This window comes from Podarcis raffonei, chromosome 5, assembly GCF_027172205.1.
Source record: "Podarcis raffonei isolate rPodRaf1 chromosome 5, rPodRaf1.pri, whole genome shotgun sequence".
Lineage (NCBI taxonomy): Eukaryota > Metazoa > Chordata > Lepidosauria > Squamata > Lacertidae > Podarcis > Podarcis raffonei.
The window spans coordinates 44,237,845-44,264,179 of NC_070606.1; the positions used below are offsets into that span (position 1 = coordinate 44,237,845).

At 41.6% G+C, this 26,335-nt stretch overlaps 1 protein-coding gene across 1 annotated transcript in view; it reads right to left on the reverse strand.

Moving 5' to 3' along the window:
* The window catches only part of PTPRE (protein tyrosine phosphatase receptor type E), a 103,799-nt gene that overhangs the window by 38,111 nt on the left and 39,353 nt on the right, over positions 1-26,335 (reverse strand). Inside the window, 1 exon segment of the mRNA XM_053388893.1 lies at positions 5,636-5,742. Coding sequence (XP_053244868.1) covers positions 5,636-5,742 — 107 coding nt within the window.

Here is a 26,335-nt window from a genome sequence, read left to right on the forward strand (position 1 = left end):
TTCTTATAATAAATATACTCAGCAGTTATACTAAAATCAAACACAAGCAACAAACTACAGATCTATTTGCTGCAGTCCTTTTCATTGCAACAAAACCGCAGCAGTACGGGCCTAAAATAGAGTATGGCAATTTGTTAAACATGTGACACTCGGTGGGCTATGTGGTTTGAAAGGTTTGGAGAGCTGTAGCAACAGTAATTTAGGCTCCACGTTATGAGAAGCTTTAGTTATAGTCTGGATAATCAGATCCAGCCAATCTTTGTAAATAACTTCCCTTTTCAATATGCCAATATCGCCTCTTATTAGATGGCACTCACCCTGTTCCTACTTGAAATGCATTAAATAAAACAGAGGTCCGTCCCCCTGTCTTAAAAAAGATCTTCTCCATGTATAAAATTTTATAAACAGGAAAAGTTTCAGAAGAAGATGAATGACCAGGAAAGCATGGCATCCATTACCCCCTCCCTGAGAGCCTGCACATTCATACTTAACCATAGTTTGGGCTCAGTGTAATATGCAAACCAGGCCACTGTCAAAGAGCTGAGAGTAAAGGAAAAGATCCTGTGGCCAAGGAATCAGTAAGCCTAGGAATGTCTCTTCTAAGCATCCTTGCCCTCTAACCCCTAGATTATGGAATATTGCTTTGCTTGTTGAAGGATGCATCCGCAACCATGACACCAATCTCCACCATCACTGCAAACTTTTACGCATGCCTAGCCAACAACAATAATAAAAGGGGACAAAGAAAGTCCACGTTCTATGAAGCTTCATACCTATTGTTGCTTGATGTAAAAGAGAAAGGTCTGTTAGCACATGGGCTCTTCTCCACCTGGCCTGGGCAAGACTCAATGTGCAGGCATACACCACCTATGCTAGACAGGCAGCTAAATGCTTAATTTCATAGTAATACAAGCTATGACGTTACTGAATGTACAGTTCTGGTTTTGAAAGAATGAGCTTTCAAAATGTTTCCACAGACCCTGAAGCAGCTGTCACTGGGATTGTGTTGATAGCCAGCTTAGCATTGCTGTGCCATAGGATTTCTGCTTTCAGGCCCTACAGCAAAAATCCTGAGGGTTGTCAAATGAGGAGGGTGGGGGGTGGGGGGGGAACTGGCAGAAAGCATGGCAGTTTCCAAGGCATGACTTTGCTGTTTTCAAGGTTCTGCACAGGATGGTCTTAGGTGCTTGATTCTTATTGCTTCAACCAGGGGGTAAATTCCAGTAGGTACTCTCTAACCCAGGATGTGAAATTTTGCAAGAAGGAATACGTTCAAAATCTAGTACATTAAAGCAAATACATTTCCCCACTTCTGAGCAGGCTTTGTGGCAATAAGGTAAAGGTAAAGGTAAAGGTACCCCTGCCCGTACGGGCCAGTCTTGACAGACTCTAGGGTTGTGCGCCCATCTCACTCAAGAGGCCGGGGGCCAGCGCTGTCCGCAGACACTTCCGGGTCATGTGGCCAGCGTGACATCGCTGCTCTGGCGAGCCAGAGCCGCACACGGAAACGCCGTTTACCTTCCCGCTAGTAAGCGGTCCCTATTTATCTACTTGCACCCGGGAGTGCTTTCGAACTGCTAGGTTGGCAGGCGCTGGGACCGAACAACGGGAGCGCACCCCGCCGCAGGGATTCGAACCGCCGACCTTTCGATCGGCAAGCCCTAGGCGCTGAGGCCTTTACCCACAGCGCCACCCGCGTCCCTATAATAAGGTAGCATTCATCAAAGCTGATAACTGCCTGGGTGGATTAGGCTAAGCTCTTCTTTCTAGTTCCTGTTTCAACAACAGACAGTCATATGCCTCTGGAAGCTGACAAACAAGGCATGAAGGCGAAGCCACCCATTTATGGTATTATGAGGAAAGGGGGAAGTTCTATATTGATGCTCTTATTTTTAGAAACCTCTATTGTATCTCCCCACCCCCAGCAATCTTTATTTTCCTCTATGACACCATTATAAACGTTTGTGGCCTGTGCGTCTCTTAATACTAACATTTTGTACTGTCTGCTGTTTGCTGTTTTTGCAAATAAGGTAAGGTATTTTTGTTTAACACCCCGCCATCCCACACACAACCGATGTATCGCCAAAAACAACTTACACGTGCCTCACCTTGGCTGCAAACACAACAAGCATTTGAAGCACATTTAGACAACATGACCCCTCCCCCAAGGAATCAGGAAACTGTAGTTCACAGAGCTACAGTTCCCAGCACCTTTAGCAAACTACAATTCACTGGATTCTGTGAGGGAAGTTATGTGCTTTAAATGTATGGTGTATGAGCATCCTCTGTTAGAATAACTGCTACACTGTTCATTTAAGCTACTGCAGAACAGGTGACATACCTGCTTCCCCTGGGCATTTATGTGGCTTTTGTCCAAAGTCCCTAGAGCAATCGGCATACTTGCTGAGCAAGAAAATGCTTTAAGTAACTCATTAAGAATTGCATTCAACAATATTCAGCATGCAAGGATCCCAAAGGGGACATGGAGGTAAAGGAACTTAGGGAGAGAAGAAACAGGAGAAGGAAATGTGCCACATTATTGCTGCTGAGAAGAGAGGTAGGTAAAGGTAAAGGAGCCCTGGATGGTTAAGTCCAGTCAAAGGTGACTTTGGGTTGTGGTGCTCATCTCGCTTTTCAAACTGAGGGAGCTGGCGTTGGTCCACAGACAGCTTTCTAGGGTCATGTGGCCAGCATGACTAAACCACTACTGGCACCGAGGTTTGTTATGAGAGCCAGAATGCATGGAAACACCATTTACCTTCCCACTGCAGTGGTACCTATTTATCTACTCGCACTGGTATGCTTTCAAACTGCTAGGCTGGCAGAAGCTGAGACAGAGCAACAGGAGCTCACCCCGTCGCAGGGATTCGAACTGCCAACCTTCCTATCAGCAAGCCCAAGAGGCTTTACCTGCTAAGATAACTGCCTGAGAACACACACTCAAACACACACACACATACACATGAGAGGAGGAAGGGGGGACAGAGAGGAGAGACAGGCGAGAGAGAGAGAGAGAGAGAGAGAGAGAGAATGAATATGTAATATGACTGGGGGGCTAAGCAGGCCAAGTTGCTCCTTGCTTTTTCGGGGGGGGGGGGGACTCTCACCGGTCAAGCACAATTCGCTTCCCTTTCCCCAGAGCCCCACTCAGCACTGGTATGTTGAAAAGCAATATATCCCGAGGTGAGAACTCCACATCAACTTTCTATTGGCAGGCCACTTGTTCCAGAGGAGAAGATTCTGTAGTGTTGCTGACTCACTTCCATCAGTCCTAGTCAGCATGGTCTGTGGACAGGGATAGTGGGAGGTGCTATTCAGCAATATCTGGAGGGCCACAGGTTCCCCTTCCCATAGCTGTTCTTTCAGTGCTTTCTGGATGTTCCTCCCCTCCCCCCAATCTTCCTAGGGGATATTTTTTTCAACACTTTGTAAGGATAGTAGCTACAAACTTGTTTGCACGAATAAATTTGAAATACTTTTACTACCTTGTATTTTTTTTATTCAAAGAACATTAAAGTTAGAATCATCATAGAACTGTAGTTGGAAGGGACCACGAAGGCCACTTAGTCCAACCCCCTGCAATGCAGGAATATTTCGCCCAATGTAGAACTCGAACCCACAACCCTCTACTGACTGAGCTATTTAAGTGTACAGTCATACCTCGGGATGAATACGCTTCAGCTTAAATATTTTCAGGTTGCGCTCCACAGTGACCTGGAAGTAACGGAGCGCATTATTTCTGGGTTTTGCCACTCGCGCATGCGCAGACGCTCAAAATGACGTCACGCGCATGTGCAGAAGCGGCAAAACGCGACCCGCGCACGTGCAGACGTGCAGTCGTGTCTTATGTTTGCTTCAGGATGCGAACGGGGCTCCAGAATGGATCCTGTTCACATCCAGAGGTACCACTGTATGGGGTAACCAGGAAAGGATGCAATCTAGCAAAATCTATCAGTGTCCAAATTATGTTTAATTTTAATAATAATAATAAATTTTTATTTATATTCCGCCCTCCCCGGCCAAAGCCGGGTTCAGAGCGGCTAACATCATACAAGTAAGACAATGCATAAAAACAAGCAATCAATAAATTAAGATACATCCCACAATTAATTCAAACAAATTAAAACTGGACAAGTAGCAATCTTCAGGTTAATTTTAGCCATTAATTAATTTTATTTCACAGGGCCTCTGTGCCGAACCCTGTTTAGATTTTACCCAGGGTAACTCATCTGTAACCTGTATCAACTGGGTGGTTCAGGTCTATGCTACTGGCCTAGCCCACATCATCACATTTATTCTTCTCTATCAAGAGAATGCCCCATGTGGAAGCAGCTTCTACACTTTGGTGAAAGAGGATAGACCGTGCAAGCAAAGGTATACTCAACAAATCACCCAACCAGTGGCATTATCATGCTTTAGCATCTTCATCAGTATATGACAGTGATTTTCCGGTTTGTTTGTTATAATTCTTTCTCATCCTGAAACTACAATCCACTTCCATAGCTATAAACAAGCCAAATTGATCAGAAAGGGAAATGGATGCATTCTTCTGGAAAACTGAACATTATACATTCAGGCCTGATGGCAACTTTGGCAACAGATAACAAAGTTTAAAAACTTTGTTCTGAACTGCCGGCCCAAAGGAGAACTTGTGGGAACGGTTGGGTGCAGGGATACAACAGAAGGATTTCAAAAAACCAGAGTGATCAGTTCTGGTGCTTTATTAAAGAAAGGTGTAGAAAATATAATGAAAATGATGTATAGATGGTATATAACACTGGTAAAACTAGCCAAGTTGTACAAAACAAATAAGAAATGTTGGAAATGTAAAGAAAAAGAATGTGGTGGGAATGTAAAAAAGTAAAAGACATTCTTGAATTGTCCCCCTTAAAAATCGAATTGCACCCTCTGGGGCGTGTGCCACACATTGGGAACCACAGGTCTAGAGGGTAGCTTCTTTATAGAAGCCAGACCACTGGGGAAAAGCAAAAAAGCAAAAATATATAGAGAGAGAAATGGATACAGACAATAAAAAGAGGTCCCATGTTGCAGACATGAAAATATGCATGACTGCTGATTTAGATAAGCAGAGGTTCCTGAACCAAGAAATAAACTTGCATTTGGAGTAAGATTATTCAAATGCAAGGGAACTCAGTAAGAGGAAGAGCAGTCAGTTTTAAGCCAACTGCTACTGCTTTATGTATTAATGAAGTTAACTGGAAAGCTTTAAAACCATCAAGGCTTTTGTGGCAGCAGTTAAAGGAGCTCGATCCCTGTTCTTTAGAGTTACCAAAGAACTACTGGCAGCCCTTAATGACAAGTACTGGAGGGTTGTAGCTTCTTATCTAGAATTGTAGAAAAGCCTCAGAGAAGCTTCCAAAGTAGAGCATCATAACAAAATATTTGTCAATGGGAAATAGTCAGTCAATTACTCATACATATTACAGATAATGTTCAGCATGTATGAGTTGAGAAGAACATAAGCCTGATCCCACATTGATTTCATAAGATATGTGACATGGTGCTATAAACGTTAAAGCAGGAAGCATGAAACACCATCTGAAACCAAAGGAATGAAGATTTATATGAACAAGGTACTGACGCAGACTGACCCCCAAAATTCAGTGTTTCTTACTTGTTGTTGTATCATTAAGTGATGCAGTCCCATTGCCACGCAACGCTTCGCCGTGCAGAAAACTAATGGAAATTAGCAAGACTGAACAGGAGTATTCCATCATGGACCTGTTAAGCAAACACAGAGAAAAATATAAAACCCATACTAACATACTCATGTCATGTTCATACTATCACGAAGGAGGTTTGAATTTTATTTTTTTGAAAGAATGACTTTTGTAAGGGAATATGATTTATCTGTTGTGTCCAAAGTCTTATAAGTATTTGTGAAACTACCACCCTAGTGCCCAAAGTCTTATTCTATACCACAAATCTTCCAAGTTTGGAAAATTAAGGGATTTGAAAAACACCAAGAATAAAAACTTGCTACTCCAAAAACAAAAAGAAAAAAAAAAGCTCCAGGCATTACACAGAAACTGCAAGAGAGGACACATGCCCCACTCGCCCTTCCTCTTTTCTTCTGGGATATGCAAACTGGGGGTTTCTGCCTCTTCCTCAACATTTGGCTTTCAGTATCTCACCAGGGGAAAGGTGCACAAGTTCTCATGTTGCATATTACATGGAAGTACAAAAAGAGGAAATGCGAGTCACCCACATTTCCTCTGTTGCTGCTTGTTTGCACATCCAAAAGCTGGCAGGGATTACAAGCTGTTGAAGAAGAAATCTGACACAAATTTAGCGAGTATAAAACTAAACAACATATGCAGAAAATGGAACAAATTCCTAGGTTGCGTGATGATCATTTTGTAACAATCTGCTGCTGTTCCAGTCTACTTTTCTTGCTGACAACTTAGTTTCTTATATGATGAGTTGCTGGATTGTTGTTGTTCTTCCACAAGTGAGCATTGAAAACATGCAGTCGGAACTGGTACGCTTGAAGCTTCTACAACACCAACTCCACTAATACATAAAATAATTTAAGTATAACTCGTAATCATACCCTTGCAAAGGACATGACTAGATATTATAATACAGACTGCAGGTCTGGGTTGCCTTTTAAAAACCCACACGCAGCAGGCTCAATTCAGTCTACGGGGGGGAGATCCCACTGAATGTAACAAATCCCTTTTGCCTTCCCTTCCTTCTTCCATACTCACAGACACATCATGGGAGCTCTCCACATTCCTCCCATATCCTCATCTGTCCCTCTTCTTCCTGCTCAATCAAATAATGTAAGGCTGACCTATAGGAAGGGCTCGACAGTAATTTGGGAGACGTGCTATGCAGAACTGCCTTGGGCATTGTCCCGGAACACCAACTGATGCAGCAGCTAGACTGGTGATGGTGGGAGGCAGTGCGAGACAGTGGGATGTCACACCTTGGCCAAAACATATATACCTATAAATTGCTGCACAAGGTTCGTGTACCAAAGGCCTGAACAACAAACTAAGATAAGAATACTCTGGCTGCTTCTCTTTATCTGTAATGAGTTCACAGAGTGCCCCAACATACACACTGGACCGAACCCACTACATTTTAAAAAATTATTTTGCTTCTCAGTAAAGGTACATAGGATTACATTATGAACTAGAGAAAACTAGTTGTCATCTGCCCCTCCCTCATTATACCATGTAAATATACAATACCAGCATGCAGAGAAATCCTGACAGCGGCATAACAGAACTTGTGCAGGAGAGAACCTTTAAAAGTACACAGGGCTTTAAAATATAATTTATCAAAAATTACTGGTTCTAATATGAGATGACAAAGTCAGTAAAAAACTTTTTGAATGGCATGAGTGGATAGAGAAGGGTCAAGGACCGCAATTCAGTACAGTGGTACCTCAGGTTAAGTACTTAATTCGTTCCGGAGGTCCGTTCTTAACCTGAAACTGTTCTTAACCTGAAGCACCACTTTAGCTAATGGGGCCTCCCACTGCCGCCACGCCGCTGGAGCACGATTTCTGTTCTCATTCTGAAGCAAAGTTCTTAACCTGAAGCACTATTTCTGGGTTAGCGAAGTCTGTAACCTGAAGCGTATGTAACCTGAGGTACCACTGTAATACTAAATTGTATCACCAGACTTTCCTAAAGCACTATACAAAACATATTTTTTTAGCCTCAGGCAGCCTATATTCATTTCAGTAGTCACTGACAATAACTGAAGGATGAAATACAATCCAAGAATTGACTCAATTCCTAGCTGGTCTTTTTAAAGACACATTATTACAAGCGAAGAACTGAACACCTAAATTCAGCACACCAAATACAGTTCTAGTGACACAGACAGATCTTCCAGATGGTATCACTGTTCACCAAGTAGCGAAGTTATAGTTGACAGGAATGAATAATAGATAATTTTTGCATCACTTCAGTAGTAGTGAGAATGATTACTACCAGGAAATTCAAAATAGTGACAGGCATAACATACTAATGGGGGTTGGAGAGAAGCAAAGAGGTGATTCTTACGCCCGTCCGAATTATTCCTCTTTAGCCATAGAGCTATGGCTTCTGAGTAGGCATACCTTGGATTTCATCAATACATACATTTTTAAAACGACATCGCGAAGTCCCAGTAAGTTGACAACAATTTACCAATTATGATAGCCACCCTAACCTCATTATAACTCAGCCTTACTTATCTCTAAAATGTGTTCAGAAGATGCTTCAAGAGAATATGTAGGCTACTTTCGATTCACAAATAAAAAACAGGAAAAGCTCGAATTCAACTCTAAATTCACATGGATACTTCTGTCAACTATTCTAAATATATGATTAGATGCTATGGGAGGGAAAGTATATATTAAAATTCTAAAGCAAGGAAGTAGTTTTATGATTTCTGCTTATTTTTTAATCTTTCGAAGACACAAGCAATAAACAAGGCAGTACACAGCACAGCTAAAAACGATTCCTAAAGCTGTAAATGGCTTGAGCACTGCACCATTGCTAAACTGCCCTCCTCTCTGTCTCCCATTACAATCCCTAGTATAGGCTTCTTAAGCTTACTATTGATTATTCAGCTTACCAACGATGCACAAAGTCAACACTTCAAGAGCATACAGTGGTGTGTGCAATGTCTGCCTCTCAGCTATGAAATCCTTTTCCACTGGAGAATTGCCCAAACCTTTGTCTGACTAAAAGAAAATAGATTTTAGATTATTCACATACTAACATGTCACCTGGACCCTAAATTATTTTTGATCTTAACTATGGTTTGCTGAAAAATTCCAAGTTCATTAACTGTGGTCTGAAGTAAAAAAAAATAAAATGATTTGTTGAAGCAAGCTAAAATTAACCATGTTTTGTCCAGATTTGAATATTGTGACATGGTGTAAGTCATTTAAAATTCAAATGAAAGTTTCCCAGCTCCTCCTTATAATCCTGTAGGGTAGGGGGAGCCAAGTCTTCTGCAGGAAATCCAAATTAGGCCAGTATGACCTGTTCAGATGGGCCAGGAAACAAATGCAACTAATGAATCAATGAATAAGTAAATTAGTAGCCAGACTTCATTTTTATTAATCACATGTATCAAAAGCTGCTTCCTCCTGTTGGTTCTACATCATCCAATGCCCAAGCTGACTATTCCAATGACACACAGATAAATCACAGCTTTTGAAACCATGTGGCAGACAATTATATCCACCAGGAAAAAAATATAGCCAGCTTGAAACTAGAGGTTTGGCAATTTTTTTGTAGGTTTATTTGTAGAATTTTCATTGCTTAGTTGCAAAAACACTATACAGTATTTCTGAAAAATACCGGTAATAATAATGAAAGGAATAGCGTGAGCTTAAAGAAGGATGTAAAACATGTTTCAATGGTAAAATTATGCCCGTTCCTGGGTTGGATAGCATTTCTCAAGTGCCACTATATTTTTGTACAGCAGATGGGGCTGTATAGCAAGAGACCTGAGCCACGTCAATTGCCAGTTTTCTGCTTTTCCTGCACTTTCTGAAACATAAGAAACTCTATCCATAGCACATCCCCCAAACTTTTTTTTTAAAAGTAAATGTAGCATTATGTGAAAGAGGTGAAAAAACAGACTGAATATTTCTAACACAGACAAGTGTGAAAATAGTTCAATACATACAGCATGCCTAGATGGAGTATGCATACGAGTACTTCTTTTGTTATAGAGAACTACCATGACCTTTTACAGCAGCAGTGGGGATCCTTTTACAGCCCGAGGCCCACATTCCAAGGGCCAGATTCCAGTGGTGGGAAGGGCCAGAAGTGGATGGAACAATGACAGTTTCTCCTTTGGACAGTAGGCTAGCTTCTACACACCCACCCACCCCTTTCTCAATCTTCATCTCAGCAAGCAAGAGTCATCATCTGAGCTCAAGGACACATCACTGCCAGGCAAAAAATAATGAAGGACAAAGTGAAACAGGTCAAGTGAGAAGTGTAGCCTGAGGAGAGTCCCAAAGGACAGACAGAGAGACCTGGAAGACTGCCTGAGGCTCCCTACCCATTTAATAATTTTGCAAAAAACAAAAACGAGTTCAGTGCAAAGTGGTTGATTGAAATGCATACTTGAAAGGATTAAAACTCCTGCAATCCCTTCATGTGAAGGTACACCACTGAGATTCATCTCTGATTAAGATCTAGGGACAAGGCTCAGCTTCAGATGCTACTTCTGCACTACAATGGGAGCTACACTGACACCAAATATTGTAGGTACCAGACCCAGACTTTACAGTACAGTGGTACCTCGGGTTAAGTACTTAATTCGTTCCGGAGGTCCGTTCTTAACCTGAAGCACCACTTTAGCTAATGGGGCCTCCTGCTGCCGCTGCGCCACCGGAGCACGATTTCTGTCTCATCCTGAAGCAAAGTTCTCAACCTGAGGTACTATTTCTGGGTTAGCGGAGTCTGTAACCTGAAGCGTATGTAACCTGAAGCGTATGTAACCCGAGGTACCATTGTAGTACCTCGGGTTAAGAACTTAATTCGTTCTGGAGGTCCATTCTTAACCTGAAACTGTTCTTAACCTGAGGTACCACTTTAGATAATGGGGCCTCCTACTTCCGCTGCGCTGCCGGAGCACAATTTCTGTTCTCATCCTGAAGTAAAGTTCTTAACCCGAGGTACTACTTCCGGATTAGTGGAGTCTGTAACCTGAAGCGTCTGTAACCCGAGGTACCACTGTATTATTATATCACTCTTAATGCTTCTGCTGTTTTTCTGTGTTTTTAGTCTACAATTATTAGTGGTGCTTTTACTGAAGCTGTTTATGTCTTAAAATTGTTGACCCAGCGAGTGGCCTGGGGCCACCTGAGAAGGCAAAGTCACTGAAACAAAGCTAGTGTGAAGCTGATCACAAAGCTTGGATGGGAGGTTAATGCAAGTGGGACAATCCTAAGGTTTTAGTTTTTAATGTTCTGAACCACCTTGTTCCGAACGGAAGTACAGAAGTTTTCTAAATGGAAAGGCAAATGATAAACAAATAATGCCTCCATTAAAGCATAATGCTGAAACATGGATTAGTGTTGCATAAACACATCACATCTCTCCCTGGGCTCACATGCTCCAACTCCCTTTCCCTCATCATTTGAGGTGAGTACCTGGAGGAGGAGTTCTGAAGCTTTTGCTGCCTGTGCTGTGTTTAGCACCAACTATGGTTAGTTTAATGCAGGTGATACCGAGCCCTATTTCTCCATACCATGTGAACTAGATGAAGCCATGCTGAACTGGTGCCTGGATGACAGCCAATGAACTGAAGCTGAATCCTGAGAACATAGAAATACTGTTGGTTGGTGGTTCTCATGCCTGGGAGGTGGTTCAATAGTCTGTTCTAGATGCTGTCCTTGACACTTAGGGTACTCCTAGATCCAGCATTGTCAACATGAGTCCTGACATCAGTAGCAAGGGTTGCCTATCTCCCACTGTGGCTGATTAATCAGTTATGCCTGTTCCTGGACAGCGACAGCATTGCTGCTGTGATCCATAGTCTCACCTCATGTCCAGACTACTGCAATAAACTCTAGATAGGGTTACATTTCAAGTTGGTCCAGAAACATCAGTTGGTCCTGAGCATGGCTACCAGGTATACCTGTGCAGTCATATAACATTAGTTCTGTAGGACATATAGCACTGGCATATGCTGATACATAAAGACCTAAGCAACTTTGGATCCAAGTTGATGGAACAAGGTTTGGCTTGTTGTGGGGAGACATGGAATACAGTCTTCTTTGTAGTGGCACCTGACTCCAAATTCCCTTCTTCTAGAGGTGCAAATTGCTCCTATGCTATTGGGCTTCCACATCAGGTTACAGAACACTTGTTCACCCCGACCTACGAGGAATTTACTGTTCCAAGTTTAGTGCAGCTGCTGTTGCATTTATAGCACGTAATTGTTTTGTATCTTTAGAAACCACTTAGGTTGCTGTTTTAGTGTTTGTTTCTAGGACTCTATAATCTAAGTTTCATTGTTATGATAATGGAAGCATCTTTAAAGCTTTCTTATTGGAAGCTGTACACTGGCTCCCTCGGCCAATAAAGCGAGATGAGCGCCGCAACCCCAGAGTCGTCTGCGACTGGACCTAACGGTCAAGGGTCCCTTTACCTTTACCTATGTACTTCTCCACATAGAATATAGCTAAACGGTGGAATTTGCTCCTGCAGGATGGCCACTAGCTTTGATAGTTTTAAAATAGGATTAGAAAAATTCATGCAGGACAAATGCTGTCAATGGCTACTAGAGGCAATACGCTTCTGAATACCAGTTCTAGGAAACCACAGGAGGGGAGGATGCTGTTATGTTCCAGTCCTTCTTTCACACATCTCATGGGCATTTGTTGGCCACCATGAGAACAGGATGCTGGACTAGATGGGCCATCACCTGATCCAGCAGGGGTGTTCTGGTGTTTTACTGTATGAAAAATATTGAGCAAAAATGACCTGCACAAAGTGTCAACAGAAATCACTTAAGATGTTAGAAGATGAAATAGCTCTTTCCCCCCCATAAGGCATATAACGTTTCACACAGGACACAATCCAGCCAATGCTTTCCATCAGTATAAAGAGTTATGTTTGCACAACAAAATTTCTCTCTGTCTCTCCTCCCCTTCTACACCCTCCCCCAAACCTGCTCTGAAGATTGTAGGAACCTCCAAACGTGAGGTGTGGGAGAAGTTCCGTAAACTGAGTGTCAATCGTTGTGCTGATGGAATGAGTTAGTTGCGTGCTGCTCATGATTTCTTCACAAATCTCCCAACTGAGACAAAAAATATGCAGAGTTCCAATAGTGCTGATTGCTGTCCAAAAAGAACAAGGACATCCTAGCTCTGAAAGACTGAATAGTTATACTGTAATTGTTACTGGGAGAGAGCTTCCAGATGAGTAGCTTGCAGCAAAAATAATTCTATGGTCCCTTAAAGACTATTTCATTTATAAGCATGAGCTTTCATGGGCTCTGTTCACTTTGTCAGATTGCATGACATGAAACAATTGAATGGTGAGATTTGAATGGCAGTGAGATGCAAAATAATAATAATAATCACAGTTGGTGACAATTAGAGCTTAAATATATGTTCAATAGGTACAATTTTAACCTTTTACATTAGCAGATTGGTGATAATTGCTGTGATTCTTGTATTAACATCTGAAGTGAAGCAGGGACCCATTCACAAGAAACACAAATGGATACCCTGGCATTGGAAAGTTAACTAACACATTAAACTTCTTGATGATTATTACATTGTTGTCTAGTTATAGCATTATTCAACAATATGTTTTCAAAGTCCAGTTTACATTGTGCCTTCAACCTTACTGTATCTAGTTACTATATTTTTCCGTGTATAAGACAACCCCCAATTTTAAACTTAAAAAATTTGGGGGGTAAATATAGTCTTATACATGGGAAAATACTGTATATGCTCTCATGAAAATCAGTGTCTTAAAATGGTGGGTCACAGATGACCTCTTGGGTACTCTCATCCATAGGAAGTTTTTAAGCAGAGGTTGGATGGTCATCCGCCAGGGATGCTTTTGTTGTGATTCCTGCATTGTAGGAGGTTGGATTAGATTACTCTTGGGGTACCTCACAACTCTACAATTCTATGAGTAGACAGTTTTTGATATAAGATGGGAAGGTGTGTGCCTGCTGTTCCAGGGAGTGGGAAATCATGATGCCACTGGTTCTATGATTGCGGTGTGTGTGTGTGTGTGTGTGTGTGTGTGTCTTGAAAGCCCCTGCCCTGAGCCTACATGAAAGAAAGGACTGAAGTTTCAATCCATCAAGTCAAAGAACGGCTGCAGTAAATTCCTTCTAATGACAGCAAAAAGATGCAGCTGCAGTAATTAACCATAATCCGATATAATTACAACTAGCTTATCAACAGGACAATAAAAAAAGATGGAAAACTGGGATAAATGTAAATGGTATACTGATTTCTTAAGTATCGTAGTGAACCCCTACTGCAATGTACACGCTTATGTTAAGGACTGGGGATTGGCTGCGATATAATGCAATCCTATGAATTGAGTTCCTTTCATAATTGCAGACTCATGAAATAGTAAGATGAAGAAGAATGCATATGTTAATCAGAGTAGTAGAATCATCAGTCAGTCTTTTAGCTGTAATGTAGCACTTCATATGTAACCATACAAAGTTACTGCATCACCTCTGACAATAATTTAAACCAGTTGAGAAGTTTTGAGGTTTCTGAATTGTAGCCTATTTTTTAATGCACATAACTCTAGACTGTGTGCACCTCTGTTTCCTACATGTAAGTAGGGTTGCCATATTTCAAACAGTGAAGAGTTGTTGAGCTTTTTTTTTTTTTGCAAATTTGCATTTATTTATTTATTTATTTATTTATTTATTTATTTATTTATTTAAAAAGTTCTTTAGTTTTTGAGCTATTTTAAAGGAAAATCGCCGACATGGGTTGCCATACACCTGGATTTTCCTGGACATTTTTAAAGCAATTTCTGCCTGGACACTGCTTCCAACTGCAGTATTCCGGATATGTCCAAGAAATTCCAGACATACGGCAACCCAACATGTAAGTGTTCTCTCTGTACAATGTATGAAGACTTAAGGCCATCCAGTTTATGGAAAGTTCAAGCAAATATTGATGAGAGACTCTAGAGTCAGGCAGCGTGTTAATTACCAACCTTCTCTATCTGCACTATCAGATGGTTCCCAATTAAAATTAAAAATTAAGCATACTCATAAAACGGATGTTATTCCTCATTACTGCCCTAAATAGGTTTTCCCTTTAGCCTTCTAGGCGCTTGAGGGATAACTCACTACTGATAAATAGACACTACAGTTCAAGCTGTAGAACAAGCAAGTATTTTACGCAGGAGCAGAAGGTTGGAATCCAGGGGCAGAGCAGTATAGTAGGCAAATGTAAGTTTATTCATCAGAACCATTTGGCACCCAAAGAAGAAGAAAATACATTCTCTGCAAAACGGCATGAGCCAGGTTCCAGAAGAAGGAAGCAACTGGGAGTGGCTTATAGAATCATAGAATTGTAGCGTTGGGGAACAACCACAAAGGCCATCTAGTTCAACCCCTGCAATGCAGGAATTTTTTGCCTAACATGGGGCTCAAACCCATTACCCTGAGATTAAGAGTCTCGTGCAGACGAAATTATCTACAGAGCTTGTGAGGGAGACCTCTTAATCCCTCCCATAACTCCAATGAGGGTAAAAGTTGCAGGAGCCCCATATCTCAGGGTGATGGAAAGAGCATACAGGAGAATATTACTGGGCCCTATCTGGTATATGCTGGAGGAAGAAAGCCATACAAGTGCAGAAGGAGAAAAGTGTGGGATGAAGAAATGGCAGGGAAGCAACATTTTGTTCAGAGTGAGTGAGTGAGTATGATGGATGAATAAATGAATGAATGAATGACCAGGTGGTATGTGTGGAAGAGTGGGGGTCCTGAGCTAGGAGGGGCAGAGGATGAAGTAGCATGTGCATGTGTGTGTACACGCAGAGGTGTGCATATGTACACACAAATGAATTTGGATTTGGAAGGGTGGTGAGAGAAAGAGCCTTTGGGTTTGTTTCTGCCCCCACCCACTCATGACAGATTACACTTGATGGAATGTGGTTCTCAGCAGAGAGAGAAAAAGTTTCCCACCACTGAACTAGAGAGGGTTTCTATTCCTCAGGCTAATAAAGGCTGAGTAACTTAAGAATTAGCGTTTCCTTTGGGAACTTCAGGAAGGATTTCTAGTCAGCAACTTCCTGAGGGACTGAGCAATCTTCCCCTCCCCCCTCCCCCCAGTTTGCATTACAGCCTGCCAAAATGGAGCTTTGCTGTTTTATAAAAATGGAGTTTGTCAAATAATAATCTGCAAAGAAAATGCATCCAATGACAATAGGGGAAAGCACCTAAGGATTTTCTCCCCCTTTTATTTAAACAGGCAAACTTCAACCTGAAGACGTTCTTAAGATTCAGAACACAGTGCTTCTTTCTTTCTTTCTTTCTTTCTTTCTTTCTTTCTTTCTTTCTTTCTTTTTTTGATAGAAAACTAACTGCATACCAGCCTTTCACAAGCTGTGTACTTGCAGTGATACTCTCCTATCAAGCCTTTCAAATTAGGTTTTATCTGAAGATGCTAGGCAGCCTCTAGCAGATCCCTGTGGTTCTGAAAAATGCTGCTGACATTTGGCTTTCTGAGATTGGATTAGAGAGAGATTTAATTGTATGCCTAATTAAATTGAATTCTTCGATAGCATCCAATGCTTTATTCACCATGACAAAACAATGTTACTATTGATCATATAATGTCTCACTTTCTCAGGCTATATGAAAACAATTATTGTCAATGCTCATCCACACTTACATCTTAATTTTAATATAAAAATTAGTGTGGAAAAAAATTGCTTTAAAAGACAATGGTACACATAAATATTTTCTCTCTGTGGAGAAAGCTGTCAAAGAGAATGCAAATTTCTCTTTGTTTTAATAAATGCCGCCCCCATCTTGTTGTAGCTGAAAATACAAAACTGGGTAAACTTTTAAAGAATATAAACACAACTAAAAATTATTTATTTTTTAAACTAGCTCTTTTAAGAGACACCTGAATCCCAAAACCTGCAAGAACTAAATGCAACAGCAGTAAACCACAATATGTTCTCTCCCTAATCCTTGAAGGCCAGATTAAACAAATATACTTCATAGGGTTTTCTTGGGAAAAGATGTGCAAGTGTGCATATCCCCAAGGAGTGAGCTCTGTAACATTATGGGGAAAGGTTACATCCTGTTACTGTTCTGCTTACATTCAGAAATGCTACTTTACAATTAGGGCTTTCTAGAGGCTGTTTCTGCCAGTTCTCATACGGTCCTGAGCTTTACTGGGACCCTGGATTTGCTGCAGAAAATATGTGGAAGCTGGTGCAGATTTTAATAACGCAGGCTATGTTTCTAGATGTGCTAAGAATGCAAGAGCCGGGGGGCCACCAGGTGGTGCATTGGAAGATGGCTGACAATAACATCTCTCTGACCCATACGAGGTAATTAAGAGGCTGCTATGGGAAGTATGCAGTCTTCCTACCCCCCCCAAGGAGATGGGGGGGCTGCCTTGCCAGCGGTGTCCACAATGCACCCCCAGATTCGAGAGTCGGGGGTGCCGGTCACTTGGCACGAGCCCTCGATGAAGTCAGCTCTTCCTGACGCCGATTCCAATCAGCGTGCGCTGGTTAGCTTCAGCTCAGAATTATAATTGGAAATATATAATTGGAATGAAGCTGAAGCACTTACATCAAGCAAAGTTCGAGAGATAAGGCTGCTGATTAATGCATCTCTGTGTTTGGAGCAACGGGAGGAGACAAATAAGTCAAGCGATGAACCACCATTACGAGACTGGTATGTGTGGAGCGAAAAAGAGGGGGGGGTGGAGGAAAAAACTTTTATTTTCTTTGCCTCATGTGAGTATTTATAAACCTCCACCCCAAGAGAGATGAATCGTCACCTTTTACTAATCGCAAGCAAGAATTTAAGAGCTGTGTGGAGTGAATTATTGATTGAAGAGAGGACTGGTAAATATGGAGTGCGGAAGGAAAATTCTATGACGCAGTTGTTAATGGCGTCTTGCTAAGTCAGGCTTGTCGAAGAAAGATGAGGGGAGGAGGACCAGGGTCATTGGAATGTAAATGATGGATTGAATGTGATAACCTGGCAGAGCCCCTTTGTGATATATGTGGCAAGCTTGGGAAAATTAATAGGACGGACCGAGGATAAATTTTTGAAGAAGGGGAGTAATGGCGGCTGTCCTTATGAGATATGACCTTTGGAGTGTGCAAAATCCACGCAGATGTTGTTTGTTCTTAACCTGCTTGTGAAGATTATCAGAGATTGCAAAGAAAGGAATACATGATAACAGCAAGAAGATGAAGAAGTAATAAAGAGACTATCTGGACAGACCTGGATAGAATCGTTTGATAAAAGCAGTAACAGAAGTGATGTTTTGATTCTCGTTCGGAGCTTGATGTAAGGGTACCCCCAACAAAATTAAAAAATCTGGCTGTATAATTTGGAAGTAATATGATTTGGAAATAATGTGATTGGATTGGCCTGTTAATAAAAATTATGTTTAAAAAAAAAAGAATGTAAGAGCCAAACTGCATCAGATCAAAGGTCGTCCAGCATTTAGTTTCCACACTGCAAAACTTCTCTGTGAGAAGTAACCAGTGTTCTGTCAACAGCACACACACAAATCAAGAATGTGAAGCACAGAAACAAGCAGATTTTGGTTTATGGGTTCAAATAGGCACAACTTTTTTGGTTACAGATATGACCGGTCTGGGTTAGGTACTGGGTAAAGCCAGACTATATCCCGATTCTTGCCCGTCTTCTTCTGGGAGTCCAGATAAGGGTAAACCACCAATAGGGGGAGCCCTATGATTTACATCAGGGATGTCCAACAGGACTAGTCAATCCCAGGGAGGTTCAGGTCAATTGCTGTCTTAAAAGCAATCTTTTCTCCCTATTGGAGTCCCCATTGGAGTAGTGGTATGGCCCTAGCCCACGTCCAGGCATTGGACAGAATCCACACCCCCACTTTAACAGGATATCCACTTTAAACAGGATACTCTTAATGGGGAGGGTCAGGCGGAGGCTACAACCTCCCCTCCATCCAAACAAAGGCTTACCCAATGCCTAACCTCACAAAGTTGTCACGATTGCTATGAAGTAGGCGAAAACCAAATGGTGGAGTCAATTGGCTAAGGGGGAAAATCCCTGCACAGTCCCAACAATATGGTGACTGACATTAGTCCATTGCAAGGTTGCAATGCATCAAAGCAGAAAAAGAGGATGAGGAGAGTGGGAGCTCTGGTGAAGGGTGCGAGAAGACAGCCTCCCCGTAGTACTAGACACAACTCCATCAGTGCTGATTGGACAGTGAGGCCCGCCCCTTGAGTAGGGCACCACCCAACACCATCTTCACGGGGAAGGCGTCTGTCTCTGACCCTCGGCTGGGTTACCATGGAGGCCGGCTGGAATGCCACCTACCGAATAAGATAAGCAGACTTCTCAATAAAAACAGGCTTCTCAGTTCATTAATCCAAAAGCTCTTAAAATGCCACTCCTACTCTGAAAGTGAAGCAGAAATGCCCATCAACATGGGAGGCAGGATTGACACATGCACATACATACACACACACCCTGCATACTTTATGCCCATATGTGGTCTTCTGAATACATGGAGAGGGCTTTTGTAGTGTAGGCAAATCTAATACATGGACAGAAGAATCCAACACACTAACAGAAGAAATCTGCAGAGAAGGAATGGATTTGTGCTACTTCAGAAACTGCATACTGGCTAAATATTGATTTAATATTGGATACTCTATCTTTTGAAACAAGACAACCCTGTGCATTATGCAAAATTCTCTCTTCTACTCAGCAATTCCACTTTTTCATTCCTGTACCTACTTCCTCTAAAACAGAGCCCATTGGGATGGTAATTTGGTATAGAGTTTTAAGAAGTCCACTGTGATTCCTATAGTACAGTACATCCTTCCCCAAACTGATGCCTTCTAGATGTTTTGGACTACAACTTCCATCAGCACCAGCCAGCACAGCTGTGCTTATGGGACCTGTAGTCCTAAACATCTGGAGAACACCATGTTGTGGAAGACTGCTATAGTACAAGCGCAGGCCACTTAAGTCAGTGCTCGCCTCCTGCTGGTCCACATGACTGACAAGAATCAACACAAACTCCACAGTCCACAAATATGGCTTCTGACAAAGTTTAGAGTTCTTGAAGAGGCAAAAGGCACCTGCTATTCCTTGAACACATTTCCCTTCTAACCAGCTATACTTTGAAATGGTAAAAGAAGAGTGCAGGAATCCGCCTTCCGTATGTTCACTAGTGTGGTGTTATTGGTCTTGAAAATAAAGTGATCCCAAATATATCTCTTGATACAATTTTAAAGACCAATTCATTGTTGGTTTCTTATTTCCAGATAAAATAGCAAGTATATGAAGGCCTACTATGAGCCACTCAAGATGACTTTAATTCCTCTTTCCAGGAGCCTTGTTTTATAACCCAACTTATTACATAGATGTCAGGCCCACTGCTGATTGATTTTTAAATTGGCATGGTTCAAGTGACTAGCGCTGAAGTGATTTATTCTCTGAGAGTAACAAACTAAGGCCCTAGCAAAAATGCTCCTCAGCCATATTTTGTTTAAACAAGTGTACCAACACACACACAAAAAAGCTGAGAGTTTCATTTGTTATCTATCCAACATTTGAAGGTCAGTTACGGATACTCCAGGAGTAGAATACTGATGGCAAAAATCAAACCTTAAAACAAAATGACACTGCACTCAGAGCAGTAAAGTTTTAAAGCACACACTTCTGAAAGAAAGGTAATGGTTTTTAAGGTATTCAGTAGATTCTTCTCAGTTGCTTCAGCCATATCCTTCTAAGAAAGTTTATACCCATCTCCACTTCACTGAACTTCATCAGGAAGACCAGTTGCATCAAAGTAATGGTAGAGGGCTCCTGGTTGCTTTGACTGGCCAATTTTTCTACAGTTCAACCTATTCACCAACTGCTGTCAGTTACTACAGCAAATGGTTGGCTTCATTACTCTGTGGTGGCCTGCCAATGGAAATGGTTTGTCACCACAGGGCTGAAAAGGAAGATAAGATAAATTGCCTTTCTGAAGGTACACAGAATAGTTTCTACACACTTGGGTGGGCAGATCACCTGTTTCAGCCTGCTTAAAACAATTATGTTTAAGAGGAATGCTGCAACATGCATTAGAATAGCTTAAACTCGTAAATAAGTTACACAACATTACGAGAAGAGGACTCCTCCTCCCAGGGGGCGCAGGATTACTGGCGGGCATCCTGGACCTCACAGGGACCCGGGAGTGGGCGAAGGAATGCTGCCCACGTCATTAGGGCTCCTGGCTGCATCACGCCCCTCCCAGCTGACCAATCAGGTTAGCCAGGGGGCGTGGTCACTTGCCGTATATACCGCGGCACGGCCAAGGGGCAGCCTCCACTCGCCTTCTTGCCCAGAGCCTCGCCAAGCAAAATGTGGCCCAGTAAAAAAATGTCACCAGCCTGTTGGGAGATGGTAAAGAAGAGAGTGCCATCCTTCCAGCAACCACCTGCTGCATTTCTGTGCAGGGCATGAAATACGGTGATTCCTTCCTCTGGCAGGCTGCTTAGTTTCTAAGTTGGGCACAGAAGAGGAATAGAGTATCCCACCCTTCCTTCACCAACTCACTCACTTGCCTGAATAGAATTCCTTATCACTTGTGGCTAATTGACTACTGCTAAACGGCTTTGGTTTAAGAACGGACTTCTGGAAGGATTAAGTTCATAAACCGAGGTACCACCACTGTTTATTTCATTTACAGGAGCATTGTAAAAATATACTAAAAATATACTAAAATATATTAAAAGTTAATGTATCAATTCAGTTGTTAAAGAAAGAATTTATCCTGAGACCTCCATTTCAATAGAATGGAATTAGATAATACCGTGGCTTAGTTGCCTTTCTCCTAGTGTTATTTAGATTTAATAAACTGACTTCCCATTTAATCCTCAATGACTGTTTCTTTTTTAATCTATGTAGGTATGGATCATCTTTTTTAAGATTCAGAGCAAGAAATCACTGAAGTACAATTAAAGCCAGAAGGGATAAATAAATAATTAACTAAACAAAATAAATGATGCTTAATCATTACGATTTAACATGTTAAATAAACTTGTTAAATTCATAAGGATAAATCTACCATCTAACAGCATGCAACTTGTAATTCTTTTTTTCGGTGCTTAGCAATTGCTGCATTATTAGACAATAAAAAGGGTTTCTAAAGACAGCAGTTGGTTAAATTTGGAATAATGGCTTCTAGAACATATTTAATGTACCCCTCTCGAGATTCAAGTCTACACGCTGTTGTGGATATGGCAATATGTCTAGTAATATCAATAGTCTTGGAGGCAGTTTAATTTAATGTCCATGCCCATCACTTGGGAACAACCCATGTGAAGTTCAGGTTCATCAAAGAGTCAAACAGGAAACTCCTGACCTATGCTTCGGTGCTCTTTGTAACAACCCATTCTGTGCATTATAGGACACCAGGATGAAGGACCAGGCAACCCATTGGCTCCTTCTGATCCAGTTATAAAATGCTTGGGCAACTGATCTTGTTTACGAGGCCCATCGGCCTTGGTGTAGATGTATCTACCCTTGATGTCCCCTTCCCAGACACTGCCTAAAGGTTCATTTCCCAGTATCCCAGTTTCAGCTGCCTGCTCTGCCTACATCAGGGATTATGGTGCATGTGACCCTCAGACATTGTTGGGCTCCAACAGTCACCTGCCAGGTGGCCAATGGTTCACGTTTGGTGAGAAAGAAGTATGGGGCCACAGAAGAAGAGGAGCTGTGTACAATTCTGGGTGTGATGGGATACAACAGAAAAAGTGCACAGGAAATAATGAGCTTGTCTTTGGCCAAATGTGCTAGAGGTGCAGTATATCATTTTTATTAAAGCGTTCTGGTGATTGCCACTATCCATTCTGACCATTTAAATACAGTAATGACTCTGATAAAGTGGAAACAGTGTTTACATGAGATCTGAATGCACAGAAAGGAAACAAATAGGAGAGCAAGCTTACTTAAGTTCAAGCCTAGCTGAAATAAACAATGACCTCAAAAGGGTCAGAGACAAGCTAGCCTGGGAATGTTTTCTGTTTTTTTGATTACAGAGAAAAGCTGGGTGAACTCTCATGCTCTGCTTATAAAAACAAAAATGTGATTTGGTTGTTGGATAAACCACAGAGCAGCATTTTCACAGTGTTCCCTGTAAGTGGCTGTACATGAGCAGTCAAGGCTTGGTATTCTTCCCCTGCACTGCTCACTCTTTTCCCCATTCAAAGTGAACTGCTCTCATCGCAGCTGTCTTGTCACACGAGTAGAAGCACAATCCTATAATCAGATCAGAAGCTAGTTCTACTGAATTCAATGGGCTGACTCCCATGTAAATAGATATAAGACTGCAGTTTTATACAAATATTCAATCAATACAATTTAAACAAAACATTACAATGCTGTTGCTTGCACAATCCAGTTTTGATAATGAAGTTTGAGAAATTACTCAGATCATTAAGCGTTTTAATGAGCTGTGTTTTTAGCAAGACAACTATATGGGACAGCATAAAGGTAAAGGTAAAGGGACCCCTGACCATTAGGTCCAGTCATGGCCGACTCTGGGGTTGCGGAGCTCATCTCGTTTTATTGGCCGAGGGAGCTGGCGTACAGCTTCCGGGTCATGTGGCCAGCATGACTAAGCCGCTTCTGGCGAACCAGAACAGTGCACTGAAACGCCGTTTACCTTTCCGCCAGAGCGGTACCTATTTATCTACTTGCACATTGACGTGCTTTCGAACTGCTAGGTTGGCAGGAGCTGGGACCAAGCAACGGGAGCTCACCCTGTCGCGGGGATTCAAACCGCCGACCTTCTGATCCGCAAGTCCTAGGCTCTGTGGTTTAACCCACAGCACCACACACGTCCCTCATAGAGAACATCTAATACAGGGGTAAGCAACCTTTTTCAGCGGTGGGCCAGTCCACTGTCTCTCAGACTATATTTTGGGGGAAAAATACGAACGAATTCCTATGCCCCACAAATAACCTAGAGATGCATTTTAAATAAAAGGACACATTCTACTCATGTAAAAACACATTGATTCCTGGTCCGTCCGCGGGCTGGATTGAGAAGGCGATTGGGCCACATCTGGCCCCCGGGCCTTAGGTTGCCTACCCCTGATCTAATAGCATGGTTTAGATATCTTTTAAACATCATTTTATGTTATAGAAGAGTATTTTATATTTTTATATAATCTTCACTTTAAAACTTTTGGCTTTATAATGAATTTGTCCTATACTTACCGTATTTTTCGCTCTATAAGACGCACCAGACCACAAGACGCACCTAGTTTTTGGAGGAAGAAAACAAGAAAAAAAATATTCTGAATCTCAGATGCCAGAACAGCAAGAGGGATCGCTGCGCAGTGAAAGCAGCAATCCCTCTTGCTGTTCTGGCTTCTGGGATAGCTGCGCAGCCTGCATTCGCTCCATAACACACACACACACACATTTCCCCTTACTTTTTAGGAGGGAAAAAGTGAGTCTTATAGAGCAAAAAATACAGTACATAATCGGTTTCTCATAGGATATATAAATAATTAAGTTTTCCTACTACTAGATATATAAAATCCCAACGTCCAGAAACAACATCTGCTAAAAGTATTTTTTTACTTATTTAGTCCAGGTATAGTGCCATTAAGCACATGAATGTAGTCAGTTATTGTGGATTTGCCTTCAGAAATGGTGTACACAAGAGTGTATAAAATGGAAATGTTATTTCTAGCAACTACACAATGCCTTTCAGACAACAACATGATGACCTATGTCCTTATTCCACTACTCCTGTGACCCATTTTACAAGCATATTTATATCTTAGTGTTCCATGAAGGTGATTTGTGATTCCTAACATACTGGGGCCCAAAAGCTCTAGCTTTTGAACAGATGCACAGGAGGACCATTAGCATCATATAATAGATTTAAGATCCATACTCTAAAAGTTTGCTGCACCTTTTCAGTATGACAGACTCAAAGGTCTGAAATTTTGCCATGGGAAAACCTTAGTCATTTCCATTTCATTTCATTTGAAACACCTAGATTACTAAAGATACTCACATGCAAAAATGTTTGCATGACCTAGCCATAAGTGATCATCCAGGCTTAGTAAAGACTTGTTAATCTTAGTAAATCTCCTTTTATGCTTTATTTTGATATGGAATTTAAGATTAATAATAATAATAATAATAATAATAATAATAATAATAATAATAATAATATTTATACCCCACCCATCTGGCAGTTTCCCCAGCCACTCTGGGCGGCTCCCAATCAAGTGTTAAAAACAATACAGCATTAAATATTAAAAACTTCCCTAAAGAAGGCTGCCTTCAGATGTATTTTAAAAATAGGATAGCTGCTTATTTCCTTGACATCTGATGGGAGGGCGTTCCACAAGGCGGGCGTCACTACCAAGAAGGCCCTCTGTCTGGCTCTCTGTAACCTCACATCTCACAATGAGGGAACCACCAGAAGGCCCTCGGTGCTGGATCTCAGTGTCCGGGCTGAACGATGGGGGTGGAGACACTCCTTCAGGTATACAGGACCAAGGCCAAGCTATATTAGTCAAAATATAGCTCTTATATAATTCTGTACAGAAACACAGTAACATGAGAAACTGGAAACCTCTAATATGTAGCAAGCAACACATCAGGATACCCTGGGAATGCAGAGTTATCTGTTTTCAAACACTTGTAAGCTACAAGGAACAAGGGGGATAATCAGAGGTCCCTTTAGCATTCATCTGCCTAAAACCTATCGACATATGCAAGTAAAAGATGGCATGTAGTTGCTGGCAACAAAAATACAAAGGCTTAACATGTGACGCCCCAATAAACCACACAATACTCCAATAATATTATTGTAAGATAGGGATGAATTTGGGCAAGAGGTTGCCCAGGTGATTTGTCTCATGGGAACCAATTGCTACAACAATGCTTCTTGCCACAAGACCACTAAAAACCCCAACCTTATACAATTAAAAACCTGTTGCTTATTTCAGTTGCCTGCTTGCTACTCTGCATATACCCAAACATTAGCTAAAGCCGGGTTTGAAGTAACTGCAGAGAAATCAACCCTGGATGGATACCTGTGGATACACACACCATACTATATCGTTAATCCATGTTCTGTCTAAGAGAGAATGAGGTCACATAATCACCTAGAAAAATGCCAGTGACACAGAAAAGTCTAGATAGCTTCTAATGGAAAATTACTGTGCTTTTGATAATAAAAGGGGAAGAGCTGATTATCTATCTCTATCTCTATCTATGAGGTAGTCCTTCGTGGCTGTTTTGTTGTTATTGAGGCTATTCTTGGCTATCCAACAGGAAGAAGAAGCCTCAGAGCTACAGCAGAAGCACACACACACAATCTATCACACAGAGAGAAATGTTTTAAGACTTTGTAACAAAAGTTGGGCCCTGCCCTTTCCATTGTTAAGGTATGAAAGGAACTGTGTAGATGTGCTGTATTTGTAGAAGCACCTGCAGCAGCACTTTTATGCAGAAGATACAATTACATAGTACGCTCAACATTGCATGCCTATGCCAAAAACTGACCTCAGAAGTGTTTGTTTCCTGTAACAGAGAGTTGCCTAACAGGTACCTATTATATGACTAAGGCTGC